The sequence below is a fragment of the Hippocampus comes genome, unplaced genomic scaffold (genome assembly GCF_001891065.2).
Source record: "Hippocampus comes isolate QL1 unplaced genomic scaffold, H_comes_QL1_v1.1 scaffold174, whole genome shotgun sequence".
Lineage (NCBI taxonomy): Eukaryota > Metazoa > Chordata > Actinopteri > Syngnathiformes > Syngnathidae > Hippocampus > Hippocampus comes.
In genome coordinates, this window is record NW_017805983.1 from 5,340,866 (window position 1) to 5,354,822 (window position 13,957).

Genomic DNA, 13,957 nt, shown 5'->3' on the forward strand with positions numbered 1-13,957 from the left:
TTGAATCGGTTGCCAGCAAATCGCAGGGCACACGGAGACGAACAACCATCCACGCTCACATTCACACCTAGGGACAATTCAGTGTTCAATCAGCCTACCATGCATGTTTTTGGAATGTGGGAGGAAACCGGAGCACCCGGAGAAAACCCACGCAGGCCCGGGGAGAACATGCAAACTCCACACAGGGAGGCCGGAGCTGGAATTGAACCCGGTACCTCTGCACTGTGAAGTCGACGTGCTAACCCCTGGACTACCGGGCCGCCCACTGAGTGGTTTCATTGATTAATTATAGAATAATAACAACAATAAAAATAAAAATAAATTTTGTTGGTTCCTTCTTGTTGTTTTCTTTTTACAAACCCCTAATCTTCTTCATAAACCGCTGATAAAAATGTAAGGTAAATTTTCTTGGAACAACAAGTGGGGAAATGGGAGAAAAACCAGGAAGTATGAAAAATATTGTATTTAAAAAAAAAAAAAACAAACAAACAAAAAAACAAATCCACAAATATTTGAAACCACGTGTCCTGGATTGCAAATATGCAGGATTTGACTGTAGTTTTAAGTTGTAACACACGTCTTACTTGCGCTTAAACCGGGTCTTATACTGCCTTATACAACAATGTGAGTAGGCCTAATATTTTTTGTGGATTTGGAATAATATACAGGGCAAACCGCCTGAATGTACCTAAACAATTTTACAATTCTCAATGGATTGATTTTTTTATGATTTTTTTGTTTTAACAAAATGAGCTCTTCCATTCATGTTGGTTTCTTGTTTCTTGTTGTGTTGAAACTGTTCAATAGTGCTCATGACAAATCAGCCCTCAAGACAACTTTTTTTTAACTTGTTGCCCTTGATTTTTACACACCTTTGTATGATTCATCCGCCCATCAAAATCCATTCATTCTCAACACCGCTTATCCTGTACAGGGTCTTGGGGGGTGCTAGAGCCTCACCCAGCTGACTTCAGTCGATTACACCCTAAACTGGCCGCCAGCAGGGCTCATGTGGAGACGAACAACCATTCACACCCACCTCTACACCATCACCAAGTGTGACCCGATTCCACGCTGCTCGCACACAAGTCAGACGAGTGTATCATCAGTGATGTTTTTGTGATTGATTACAGGATTAATTATTATTTAGTTTATGTAACGTCAGCACATATTTGTGGGTGAGAAATATGTCATCCCATGATGCCTCACCTAGGATGCCAGCTTGCAGGTCTTCAGTCTCCATCACTTCGCTCACACCCTCTGAGGTCAAAGCTCGGATTCTGTAACAATATTTGCGTCCACGGTCCACATCTGTGTCGCGGTAGAACGGCACACCCGGAATCTCCCCTAGTTTCTTCCAAGTGTTTCTGCCAATCTGTTGTCGTTCCATGATGTAATTCATCACAGGCGAGCCGCCGTCATCCTTTGGAGGCCTCCACTTAAATTCAATGCACGTAGCTGAACTAAGTGTTATCTCTGCGGGACCCAATGGGGTAGTGGGTTTGTCTGAATACAAATAAAGAGGCAAGGTCTTTGAAGTGTCGTTTCAACATGTCAGACTACATAGAAAAATCGAACTCTGTGTGTAATTCGTTTGACTGAATCATTGGCTCACCAAGCACAATGAGCTGTGTTATCGCCTCAGCGGTGCCATGCTCATTTTTGAGCCTGATCTTGATCTCTCCTGAGTCCCTCCTCTGGCACCTGCTCAGCAGCAGGCGGCTGTGACTGGCCGATTTATCTATCCTGGTGCTGCTGGCATCATCATGGAGCTCCTCTCCTTCTCTGTACCACTTGATCTTAATGGGCTCGAAGCCAAGAAAATTGAGTTTAAAGACTGCATTGTGCCCTACTTTAATTCTTAAGGGCTCTGTGAATGCATTGAGGTCTTCTGGCTCAAATCTCGGTGGATCTGAACAGGGAAAATATGAACTCGGGTCAGTGTTGCGGCATTGTTATCAAACTTGATTGTTGTCATGATGAGTTTTCAAACCTTTGACGTTGACCACCGCCTCTGTCTTGCGATTGTCAGCCTCAAAACGGTATTTCCCAGAGTGCTCCTCCTGGCAGTTCATTATCAGCAACTTATGAATTGCACCCTCTTTAGATATTATAAAAGTGTCACCAGTGATGATCTGAAAGGAAAGGTGACATTCAAACAAAGTAAAAAAAAATAATCATGACAATGCTTAACATCAACCATTTGACATCGTGCTGGACCTTTTCACCATCCCGGAACCAGACTCCCTCGCAGTCTTCCTTGCTGAGTTTACAAGTTAGCTCTGCATTTTCACAGATGATGGCGTTGATGTCCGACAATCCCCAGATGAACTGAACCCCTGGATCTAATACGTGTAAAAAAAAAAAAAAAAAAAAAAAAAAAAAATCTATTTACAGAAGGCAACTAGGACATAGCATAAAAAAGTGCCGAAAAAAAGTGTAGTCCTTGTACAAACGATGAACAGGCGCTGTTGCGCATGACAGTCCTAAATAATGACACAAAAGACTATCTGAAAGAGCGCTGACATACCATCAAGAAAATGCAATTCATCATTATGTATTTTTGTTGATATGACATACAAAAGGGGTGAACAGCTCATTTGAATATTTACCAATGACTGCATCTTCTATCAGTGGGCCAATTCTTTTACGCCTCGGTTGTGTGGCAAGGCCAATCAATTCTTCAGCCTCGCTGTCTTCATTAAAAAAGCTTTCATCTATAGAGACAAAAAAACACAATCGACTTTGTGCTACTCAAGGATTAAACTAAAGGTATAATCTAGCCGCAAATAGAAAATTAAACACCGTAATTAGCAAGCGTGCACTGAAGCCAAATGAGTTTGTGTGTTAACATTGCTTCAGAAGCGTGAGGGTAACTATCTTCAAGTGTGTCAACGTCTCAGGGTTTGACAATATTACTGTCGAAACACGACACTCACTAAAAAGCGAGGGTAAAACAATGCTTGTCAACTTGAGTCATCAGCATTTGTGCGCCCAAACTCACATTTTTTCTTCTTCGGTGTGAGCTTCGTATTGCTTTCATTTAACTCCTCATCACACGTGTCCCTGGACTCTGCACAGATAAAAACACAACATAATCACGAAGGTAATGATTGCACCGAAACCACTGCCATCAATGAGGATACTAACAGTGGTCATATTTTCTGTACAAGTCATTGTCAAGGTGTGGTGTTAGAATCAGTGGTGGTACTTGGGCTGTTGCATTTAACTTTTTAGTGCAAATTTCCGATATTTAATGCTTAATTTAACTCTATTTAGGAGGAGTGCGAATGTACAAACTGTGCGTAAAGTCACAGTGACTTGCAATAACAGTATTTTCATGAGCATTTAAAGCTGCGACGCTGTTGTTCATGATAGTTGCACTTGAAGGTTTCTGTGTTTTTTTTCAGGTAGTACTCGGTGTAAAAGATTTCCAAAGCACTGTTCTGTACGAAAGATTACCTTGTACTGTATTCTCCGTTTCTTCTTCCAGCTTGTTTCTTCCATCACCATCCTTGGTCTCCACTGATTTATCTCTTCCAAAGCCATCTGTGCAGCATTGTATTTTATTGTTGTTCATGATAGTTGCACTTGAAGCGCTCTGTATTTTTTTTCAGGTCGTACTCGGTGTAAAAGATTTCCAAACCACTGTTCTGTACGAAAGATTACCTTGTACTGCATGCTCCATTTCTTCTTCCAGCTTGTTTCTTCCATCACCATCCTTGGTCTCCTCCGGTTTATCTCTTCCAAAGCCATCTGTGCAGCAACAGCTTATTAGCGTCATGGCAATGACTGCGATGATGCCCTGATATTGCTTCGTAATGCCAACTCATTGTCCCAGTTGCAATATGCAACGTGACAAGTGGAGTTTGTTGCTACCTCTCCAAAAGCAAGTTAAAACTCTCTCTTGCAAAGCGGAGGCCATATATCAACAACACCCAGAAACCCGGCTAGCTTCTATGGACCCAAACTCTTCCAAGAGACGCTCAGTTAATTGCTAGAAACTTTATCAATTTAATTTATCATGAATTACAAGATTTTTGTTTGCTACAATCTTGGCGCTTTTATCATTTAACTGCCTGTTGGGCGAAGGTTTAACTTTGAACACAGTACATATCGGCACAGTTTTGTCAAAGTAAAACAAAGACTCACAGACAATGAATAGGATAAAATATACTTAATCCGATTGATTGAACGTGGTAACAAGGTAAAGAATTTTACTGATCGGTTAATGCATTGATGTTTGTGATTGGATTTTATTTTAATTACGGTAAATCACACCTTACCTGCATGGAAATTATGGCAAAATGTGAAGATGTATGACTGATGGTGTTATATTTGTTTTATTTTCTAGCTCTTATGGTGTAAGATGTTTGGGCTTGTGTCAGGAAGGGATTGCAAGAAAAATTCAGACAGCACAAACGCGTAGCTGCATTCAGTGTTCGGTTCAGTTTTTTTGTGCTTTCTGGGAAAAAAAAATGGAAAAGCAAAAATGTGTTCCGCCATTCTTTCAGGAGGAAGCAACATAGTGCATTTGTTCTTTTGTGTCAACTCAAAAATTCTACTTACCATCTATCATCTGCTGCGGAGATGGCGAGAGGCCATTGAGCATTGCTTTGTTGCAATTATTGTTTGAATCATGCATGTCACTCCCACTGTATTTGACGGGTTCAGTCAGGGAAATGATTTGTCCCTCTTTTCTTGAAGTCGATAATGTCTTCTGCTCTGTCAACTCCCCTGTGTCATGTTTTGCTTTGATGGCTTCCAAAATCTTCTCCATTTCTTCTTGGTTTTTGATTTGCTGCTGTTTGACCACTTCCTCGAGGTCTATGCCCGCTCCTCCGGTTTTCTTCTTGCCAGCTGCTTCAAGGTCAGCTTGAGGCAAAATTATCAAGATGCACACATCAAGAAGAAAGATTATCACGAGTCACTGAAATTCTGACAGCACATTTGTAGTCCAAGTAGTTACCTTCTACATCTAATGCTGCATTGCTTGAGGCACTTCCAGCCACAGCTGAATAGACACCTTTGTCTTGGTCCGAGCAGTCTGTGATCAGCAACCTGTGGATCATTTGGTGCTCCGACACACTGATTTGATATTTTTCACTGTCTTCCAGCACAGTGCCTTTGCTCATCCAGGTGATTTTAGGCAACGGTTGGGTCAGGACGCATTCAAACAGCGCAGTGTCTTTTTCTTCTGTTATTGCCTCTTGGAGTTTGACTGCAAAGTCTAGCTGGGGAACTGAAAATATACAGCAGAATATTAGGAGGCAGTGCAACAAAGCTACAAGGAACACGGTACTCAGGAAAGTACACCTCCAGTATGGGCAACACACAAATCAGGTTAGGGCTTATGTTGCAGGAGTATAAGGCCCATCTCCATTCCTCGACATGTCCTTAAACATCAAGTCAGCAACTTGTTTTTGTTTCCCATGATGAATATAGTTGACTGTCTCACAAACCCATTAAATGATGTTTGCCATTTGATTTTTACAATTACAGTATGTGAAGATTACAAACTCAGTCCTTTGGATGAGAAACGCCAACGCACACTGTTGATCATATTCTGGTTTGGATTAGAGGTGCGACAATTAATTGACTAATCATCAAGTAATCAATTTTTACATTCGTTGAGAACTATTCGGAAAATCAATGAATCATTGAGAGACCTTGTTTAACTTAAAACATGTGCGACTAGCCATTTTCGGGGGTGCTCAAACACCACTAAATTGAATCTCAGCCCCCTAAAATTGAAGCGATTGTTTGGTTGATATTTTTTTAATATATGTCCTTTTTAAGCTACAGAAGTCGCTTCGCAAAGAATACCGTTGTTAAAATGCTGGTGTCAGAAATTGTAGCACTGTTCTCTGACTACAAATGAGAAGCTAGCCGTTATGCCCTGTGCGTGCCTTCATGTTAAAGTCAAAATGATTGAAAGCATGTGACCAAAAAGTGGTCAGGCTTCTATTTCATCAATGTCGTACTAAGATTGCGTTAAGATGTCCAATTTAACTTGTCTGGCCGGGAGCTCACTCAGAATCTCTAAACTTCCAACCCGAGGATTCTCCACTGACTCAAAGCCATCGAAGTACCGGTACTCAGAATGTCAGTAAATACGTTTCTCCCATTGTGTTTAATCACAGCAAGACATCGGTAAACAACTGATTTTTCTTTGGAAAACAATGCTCAGCAACTTTCTTATGAAATGAATCCTCATCAGTTGAATGTTTGTGCATTTTCTGCCCTGGCACTAAAATCTATCTGTCCTGTCAATGTCAGTACAGGCGACAGTCATGAGTTACAGCACACAGTTATGTGCAAACAGCCTTTGACTAAAGATGGAAACTTGAAAATCACTGTTTTGATTTTAGTAAAACACCTCCTTGTTACAACGTCAGTAAACACACAGACTTGTTTTGACCATATAACAGTATGAACTGAAATGTATCGCTGTTAGCATACGTGTGAAGTTTTCAGCATCCTTTGCACATCTGCCACCTATTAGTCCGTTTTTCCTCACCAAATCTTCATCAGGAGGACTCGTTCCATGCTGTTTGAGGCAAGCATAAATCACAAACTCAAATAAATGCTACGAGTACCATGAACTCTATGTAGTCATCACAGTATTGTTGCAGAAAGAATGTTGCCATCACCGGTGAATCCCAAAGGAATTACAGGTCAGCTTGTATGCAATCCGGCTGATTTCATACCTGATATTTCAACATTTGCTGCCTCTTCTCCTCCGTTTTCATGTGCATCAAATGCATGTCTTTTGTCCCTAGTGTCTCATAGTCCCTCTGTAACGTGTCCCGGTATCTCTCGTTTCTTTCTTTGACTTTCTCTGTCTGGTTTTCCTCGAAAATACTGTAAGTCATGGAGATCTAATTTTGTACCACTGACGCTTTATTGCAAGAAAAGGCTCCACATAGGATTCATGATGTGGAAGAAAAGTTCCAGGACTGGCGTCGGAAAAGATGTCTGACACACTCAAGCTTAATGCCACATTTGCTTCATTCGGTGCATGACAAGTGGGCAGAGTTGTGGCAGGACAATGCGCGGGCGCTTTGTACGATTTCGAAGGAGAACATGAAGGCATAGCAGAGAAGGCCGGAAAAAAGTTTGTGAGACGAAGGCTAAAACTTATTTGTGAATACAATAGTTTGCAAGTTGGATTTGAAATACGTCAGTTGTGATGCCAATCCTGGAACTTTTCTGACACACCATTCATGCAATCTTACTTTGTGTTTGTCTTTCTCAGCAATTTTCTGAAATCTGATGGATCGGTTACTACTACAAGCAAAAAATAAATAAATAAATAAATAAAGAAACATTTTTAGACAGGTATATTGTTTTCTGTAGATAAACAGAGGGAATTAGAAAGAATGCAAACACCAAAACACGTACCAGATGCCAAGAACGTTCTACATATATGTAACTTACCGTCTGTCAAATTTAGTGCTACAGAGCAAATAGCTTTTCCGTATTCATTCACTGCAATGCATTTGTATGTGTCTGCATCTGCACACGTTACTGCACGAATCTAGAGGAAGACATCAAATGTTACAAGGCAATGAAAACAGAAGCACATGTTGGCGGTTTTATTTTTAATTCTAGGATTTATTCACCTCCAATAAGTACTCCCCTGTTGAGTCATCGTATTTCATCTGATATTTCTCCTTGTCTAAAATGCTGCCTCTTACTCTCTTCCATGTCACTTCAGGTTTGGGCTCTCCTATCACCAAAGCCTTGAAAACAGCCGATTTCCCTAAAGGACATGTCGGAATGTGGAGCTTTGGTTTTCTTTTGTCTTGCTAACAAGCGCTAGCTGCAGTTAATCATTGGACAGCAAGTGTGAAACACTACGTTGCTTGAAACATATAGAAACTCACCTTCTTGGACATTGACTGGGTTTAGTTTACATTTGAAATCTGGGACACTTTTCCCCTCTGGTATGCTCACTATATTCTGTGTGATGACCACCCCGGGAATTTTAGATCTTCTCCGGATTGCAGCTGGACAAAGACAGCAGTAAATGAATAGGTGAATCTAAAAACATAGGCATGCAGATTATCTTCTGAGTGAGCCACATGGCAGAAATGTCCAAACAAGTGGGTGCTCGCCAGGGTATTTAACCCTTTCATGCACCCTGTAACCCGATAACATGATCAGCTGTCCACTGTAGTGACCGCTGTCCCTGAAAGGGTTAATTGGTGAATTTGCATCAAAACTCCATAGCAGTCCATTTATAGTGCATGTTTATCAGCTAAATGCTAAATTATTTAACGTGAGTTTACTGTTGGTTTCAATTTCATTGTTGACTGGGTGTGTAGACGTTCAAAGTTGTCCCAAGATTAAATCAGCAGTGCCGACTGGAGGCACTCTCGATTTAGTTGGTAGAACTTATGGCCAAATGCTTGAAAGGAAAGCATGTGTGTCAAACTGAACCTTAGGTGGATTAAAATATTGGTGTAAACCAATAAATACATTTAAATAATTTCAAACAATACATTTGGTTTCTTTTTTTTTTTTAAACCCGGATTTCTCAGACAGACACTGAATCAACTGCAATTTCCTGCATTGATAGGAAATGGTGTGTTGAATTGACTCAATTTTTATTTATCAGTTGGCTACATGCAATATAGCATCATCTGGATTTAGATACATTTTTAAGTGGGTGTAAAGTCTACTTAAAAAAATGTGGATCCAGATGATTTTATTTTGCGCAACCACTTGACACATTCAAACTGACAAAATTCAACACACGGTTTTTCAGTGCAGTAATCACGAGGCTCTCGAAATCGATCATTCAGGAGTAGAAGATCAATGATCCACATAAATTCAACAGTCGACGATTATGTCACAATGACAAAAGCTCAAGAGAACTGAAGAAGTTGAAACGTGGACTAAATTCAGTTTCTTAAATTGTTCAGAAAGGATCACAGACATAGAAATCATAATTGTAATGTATTATTCATCGTCAGATATGTGATTATGGTCTTCGAGAACACACTGTTCTCATACAGTATTAGAGCATGTTGTCGTACCTGATTTGCTGCCGGCTTTCTCGTTGAAATGTTGAATATACTGGTGAACGAGGGAGAAACCTACGGGATATAATTCACATCGTAAAATATCTATCAAAACATGACAATAGTGTAATAAACAGTACACCTGTAAAACTGAAGTAAGTGAAATGAAACACTTTGTGTCTTCATATTTACAGAAATGTAAAAAAAAGAAAGAAAAAAAAAGGGATTTCTTGCATGTTTGAGCAGTTCCTGGAAAGAAACTCCAGGGAGTAAACCAGTGACAGTAAAATACACGGTGAGCAGAGTGGATGTCAGTCAGGCATAACATAGAAAAGCTCAGAGGGGCCTCAACAAATGGAGGCACTGGGAGCCTCACAGCAAAGCGGGGCAGGCAGGCACCCTTAACCTTGGGATGTTTTCTTCTCATGGTCAGTTTATTGTTAAAGCCTCAGAGTGAAGACTCCACTCAGCAGGCACAAGCTGGCTAAAAAGCCGGCCAGCTCACGCAGCGCTCACTTGAATTGGAGCACAGATGCTGCACTCAATGTCATGTGGGTGGCGAGGGTGTTATTCAGGCTTTGAGTTCAGTTCCTTTTTAGGCTACAGATTCACAGATACGTTTTCCTACTTCTGAGCTAATCCTATTACATAAATGAGGTATCTTCCTGTTTCACCACCAAGACATCAGCTCTTATGTTCCATAAATTCCCTCACATTTCAAATGTCAGTCATGTTTATGATTCTAACAACCAAGGATTAAGGTTGGTCAAAGTCTTTATCGAAGCACTGTGACCAATTGTCCAAATGCAATTTCAACACAATGTTTGAAAGTTTCCAAACATGAATTGAACACTGCTCCTTGAGATGAGGTGTACATCACTATGTTGGTTGCTTAAATGAGAATTAAAGTCAATAAACAAAATGAACAACACATGTGGTGGTACCGCTGCTTTCATCAGCAACATGCACATATCATCACAGACACTGGGCCATTGTTGCCCAGCAGAAATGAAGAACAATTACAGAAAACAATTAAGCGGAGGAGAAGAGTTTCACTACTTACAGACTTTGCGTCCTGAGCCCTTTGAACGCTTCCACATTTTGCTAAGATTGGTCCAAAGCTGAAAAAAATGATCACAAAAGAATTTTCGTACTCAATCAAGCAGTCATACTGTGAGCTCACCATTCAAAACAATTTTTACTCTATTCAATATTTTTAAAAGAGCGATCTATTTTTAAATTTGTGCAGTCCAAACTGACAGTTTAAAATGCATTATTTTAACCAGTGGAAGCTCGTCAATAGAGGGTGTTCGGGCGCCGCCCTCCGGCACAGCCGCGCTCGGGCGCCGCCCTCCGGCATTAAAAAGAAAAATTATGCTAAAATACTTCCAAATACATGTATATGTACATCTGTTTTTCAATGAGCAGGATGAACAGTATGTGAGTGTTGATGAGTAATATGATTTATTTAATTCTTATTGTCAAACTATGAGCTACCGTATTTTCCACACTATAAGGCGCACCAAAAAGCATTTAATTTCTCAAAAGCCGACAGTGCGCCTTATAATCCCATGCGCCTTATACAGATATACGGATCGATATTATGATTTCTTGGATGTAGTATTTTAAATGTTTTGTAAAGCGCTTGTTATAGCTGCAACAGTTGTGAAAGCTCTATATAAATAAAAGTGTGTTGTATTGTATTCCCTTTAGCACACCTCCATCTAGTGCAGTGTTTTTCAAACTCTTTTGAGCCAAGGCACACTTCTTTCATTGAAAAAAATCTCGCAGCACACCACTAGCTGAAAATGTGACACCCCCCACCCCCGCTTATTTTAACAATTAACGTGTTATATTGTGATTATAACCGTTTTTAACATTGGAGAATGACGTTATAACAGCTTGAATTGGAATGAAATGAACACAAAGAAAACTTTCATTATCAACTTATCAACTTTCATATTTTATTTATTTATTTTTTATCTTTCATATTTATTGTTTCACCGTCGTCCTGCATTCATGCGTCACAAATTCGCCTGTCTCTCGTCGAAACACAAGGGAATTGGCTAGCTGTTGCTCCCTCCTAGCGGTACGAGAGGGTACTACATGATTACTTTCTGGGCGAAAGATCGCACAGGCATTTCCCCCCCCAAGACAGTTTTAAAATAGGCCATTCATTGAAGGTGCGCCTTATACTTATCGTGCGAAAAATATGGTACTGCCGGTTTGGGCACACAAAACATTGCCGAAAGACTGGTTAAAAGTGTGACATGTGCAGTCGGTCCTTGTGCAAAGCACATGTATCGGGCAGTAAATTCCACCACCCACAGCCAATAGTGTTGAAACATAGTTACCGTGAAAAATAATGTCATTTTCTGTCTGACTCCTCTTCTACTCCTTTCGGCACATCCCTATTCAGGGGTCGCCACAGCGAGTCAGTAATTTCCATCCGCCCCTGTAAACCGTCCTACCAACTCGCATGGTCGTCTTGGCAAAAGTTTTCCGCCGGATGCCATTCCTGACGCAACCCTCCCCATTTCTCCGGGCTTGGGACCGGCACTGGGGAACAGTGCACCCCCAGGGGAGGGCACTGCCCCCCAGCGGCTGGGTTATTTTCTGTCTGACTCCAATTGATCTAAATGGTTCCTGTAGTTTGAATATGTATCTGTATATGTATATCTATATGTACAGTATGTGGTCCAGTGGTTGGCAAGTCAACCTCATTGTGCAGAGGTACTGGATTCAATTCCATCTCCGGCCTCCCTGTGTGGAGTTTGCATGTTCTCCCCGTGCTTGCGTGGGTTTTCTCCGGGTCCTCCGGTTACCTCCCACATTCCAAAAACATGCATGGGAGACTGATTGAACACTCAAAATTGCCCCGAGATTAGAGTGTGAGCGCGGATGGTTGTTTGTCTCTGTGTGCCCTGCAATTGACTGGAAACCGGTTCAGGGTGTCCCCCACCAACTGCTCGAAGATGGCTGGGATAGGCTCCAGCACCCCCTGCGACCCTTGTGAGAATAAGCGGATCAGAAAATGGATGGATGGATGGTTCCTGTATTCAATGGGAACTTGTCCGATTCAATATGGCTGCCAATAATTTTGTTTTTTTTAACTATTGAAAGGCCTTTCCTAATTTGAATGTCATGTAGAAATTTAGTTAAAACTCAACTCGCAGTTATTTATAGTGCAATACTGTAAGAAAGTGCGATACATGAACGATGAAAGATAATAACTAATAAAAATGTCATCCTCTCATTAAAATATGCAATAGCACCCTTGACATAGAGCACACAGGTAGTTTTATCTCTCTCTCTCTCTCCCTATATATATATATATGTGTGTATATATATATATATATGTGTGTATATATATATATAGTGTGTGTGTGTGTGTGTGTGTGTATATGTATATACTGTATATATATTAGAGCTGTCAAACGATTAAAATATTTATTCAAATTAAAAAAAGCAACTGTCATAATTAAATTAACTCATTTTTTTTATCATTCTGAATTTCCTTTTATATTCTTTTGTCCTATTTTTTCCCGTTTTAATGCTCTCATCAACATGGAATCATGGATCAGTTTTCTACGTGCAAAATGCTAATATTTACTGAAACAACAATTTCGATTTTCAATTTTACATGAGCATTTTTCACTTGGAGCAGTTATTCACACATAATCTCACACAATATTACTGTCTATCAACAACAGTGAAAAAAATTTTTTTGCCACACAACAGCTCCTTTAACAGCTCTTTTTAGGGAATCAATACAGTGCAAGATAAAATTATAAAGTGCACATCTAAGGTAAACTAGTACTCAGCCTGTAGTGGGTTTAAGCCATGGTTGCATACTTCGTTTTTCTCAAATTTGCTTTGAACATAGCAGTCAAGCTATGTTGATTCTGTTGGTCCTTCTTGCGCGGAAGTCTCTCGATGGTTTTGTGTAGACATTATTTTGGATGACTACACTTTGTTCGAGGCACGCACAACACTGGAGACGTTTTCTTTTCAGTGTGGTCGCTAGGTCGCTACGACTGCACTGCTGAACTCTCGACGTGCCTCAGCGCACCGTCACTGTCAGACGAACACAGAGAAGCTCCACCCCCATTATTTATATGGACACGGAACATGGTAACCTTCCACACAAAATAGTTCCAAACAAGTAACAATCGCGTCAGTGGCATACATCATACTCAACAGGCTACCTGCTCTTTTATCACCAGAGGCTCATCAATCTAGTCTCCTATTTCTCCCCCGAAACAGTGTCTTCTCCCGCTTGGTGTACCTCAGCCTTCTCCGCTACGAACTATTTCTGTACATAGCTTGTAATGGAGGCTCTCGCTGGCAATCCGTAGTGGAGTCGTTAGATGCAATGCAAATGATTTCAGCTTGAGTCGAGCCGTGGACAATGTTGACAGGATCGCATGCAGTTGCCATACATTTAGCTATGGCTTCAGCAAATTTTTTCTTCGTCGTGTTATCCATTTTCTTCGCTTTGAAATTATCCATCGCTGTCTGTCTTAGACGAGGGGGCGGAGTACTTAAATCAGCTGTGTGCTTGGCCATTAAGTAGTATTTCAGACTCAACGTGCTATGATGATAGCTCAGTTTACGACTGCAAAACATACAGGTAACTTTGGTCTTGTCAGTGGAACCATCTGGCAACTTTTTTAAAGTAAACTTTCCATTCATAAACTCTTTAGGTATCCGTTTTCGGTGTTTCGCGCTGCCGTGGCTGGCAAAACAGACATTGGCGTGGACCTGTGCAGCGCGCTTTTTGTTTTGTTTCCGGTTTATTTACAGAGCAACGTAACATCCGCTGTGACGTGTGCCGCGTTAATCTCGCGAGAAAAAATGTAATGACATTAAAATTCATTTAAATTAATGCCAATAATAACGCGCTAAACTGACAGCTCTAATATATA

General features: G+C 40.6%; 1 protein-coding gene across 2 annotated transcripts in view; it reads right to left on the reverse strand.

The window, feature by feature from the left end:
* Positions 1–13,957, reverse strand: part of LOC109528259 (immunoglobulin-like and fibronectin type III domain-containing protein 1) — a 29,184-nt gene that overhangs the window by 5,682 nt on the left and 9,545 nt on the right. The window contains exons 2-19 of one of the 2 annotated variants that reach the window (XM_019890639.1): positions 10,093–10,150; positions 9,045–9,104; positions 7,890–8,012; positions 7,626–7,765; positions 7,441–7,540; positions 7,239–7,290; positions 6,711–6,864; positions 6,463–6,550; positions 4,970–5,242; positions 4,570–4,875; positions 3,670–3,756; positions 3,463–3,549; positions 3,005–3,073; positions 2,613–2,717; positions 2,221–2,345; positions 1,994–2,135; positions 1,616–1,912; positions 1,210–1,506 (exon numbers count right to left, since the gene is read on the reverse strand). In XM_019890639.1, the coding sequence (XP_019746198.1) occupies positions 1,210–1,506; positions 1,616–1,912; positions 1,994–2,135; positions 2,221–2,345; positions 2,613–2,717; positions 3,005–3,073; positions 3,463–3,549; positions 3,670–3,756; positions 4,570–4,875; positions 4,970–5,242; positions 6,463–6,550; positions 6,711–6,864; positions 7,239–7,290; positions 7,441–7,540; positions 7,626–7,765; positions 7,890–8,012; positions 9,045–9,104; positions 10,093–10,129 (2,542 nt within the window). In that variant the 5' untranslated portion in view covers positions 10,130–10,150. The remainder of the gene's footprint in view (positions 1–1,209; positions 1,507–1,615; positions 1,913–1,993; positions 2,136–2,220; positions 2,346–2,612; positions 2,718–3,004; positions 3,074–3,462; positions 3,550–3,669; positions 3,757–4,569; positions 4,876–4,969; positions 5,243–6,462; positions 6,551–6,710; positions 6,865–7,238; positions 7,291–7,440; positions 7,541–7,625; positions 7,766–7,889; positions 8,013–9,044; positions 9,105–10,092; positions 10,151–13,957) is intronic. The other variant, XM_019890640.1, reaches the window with a different exon arrangement.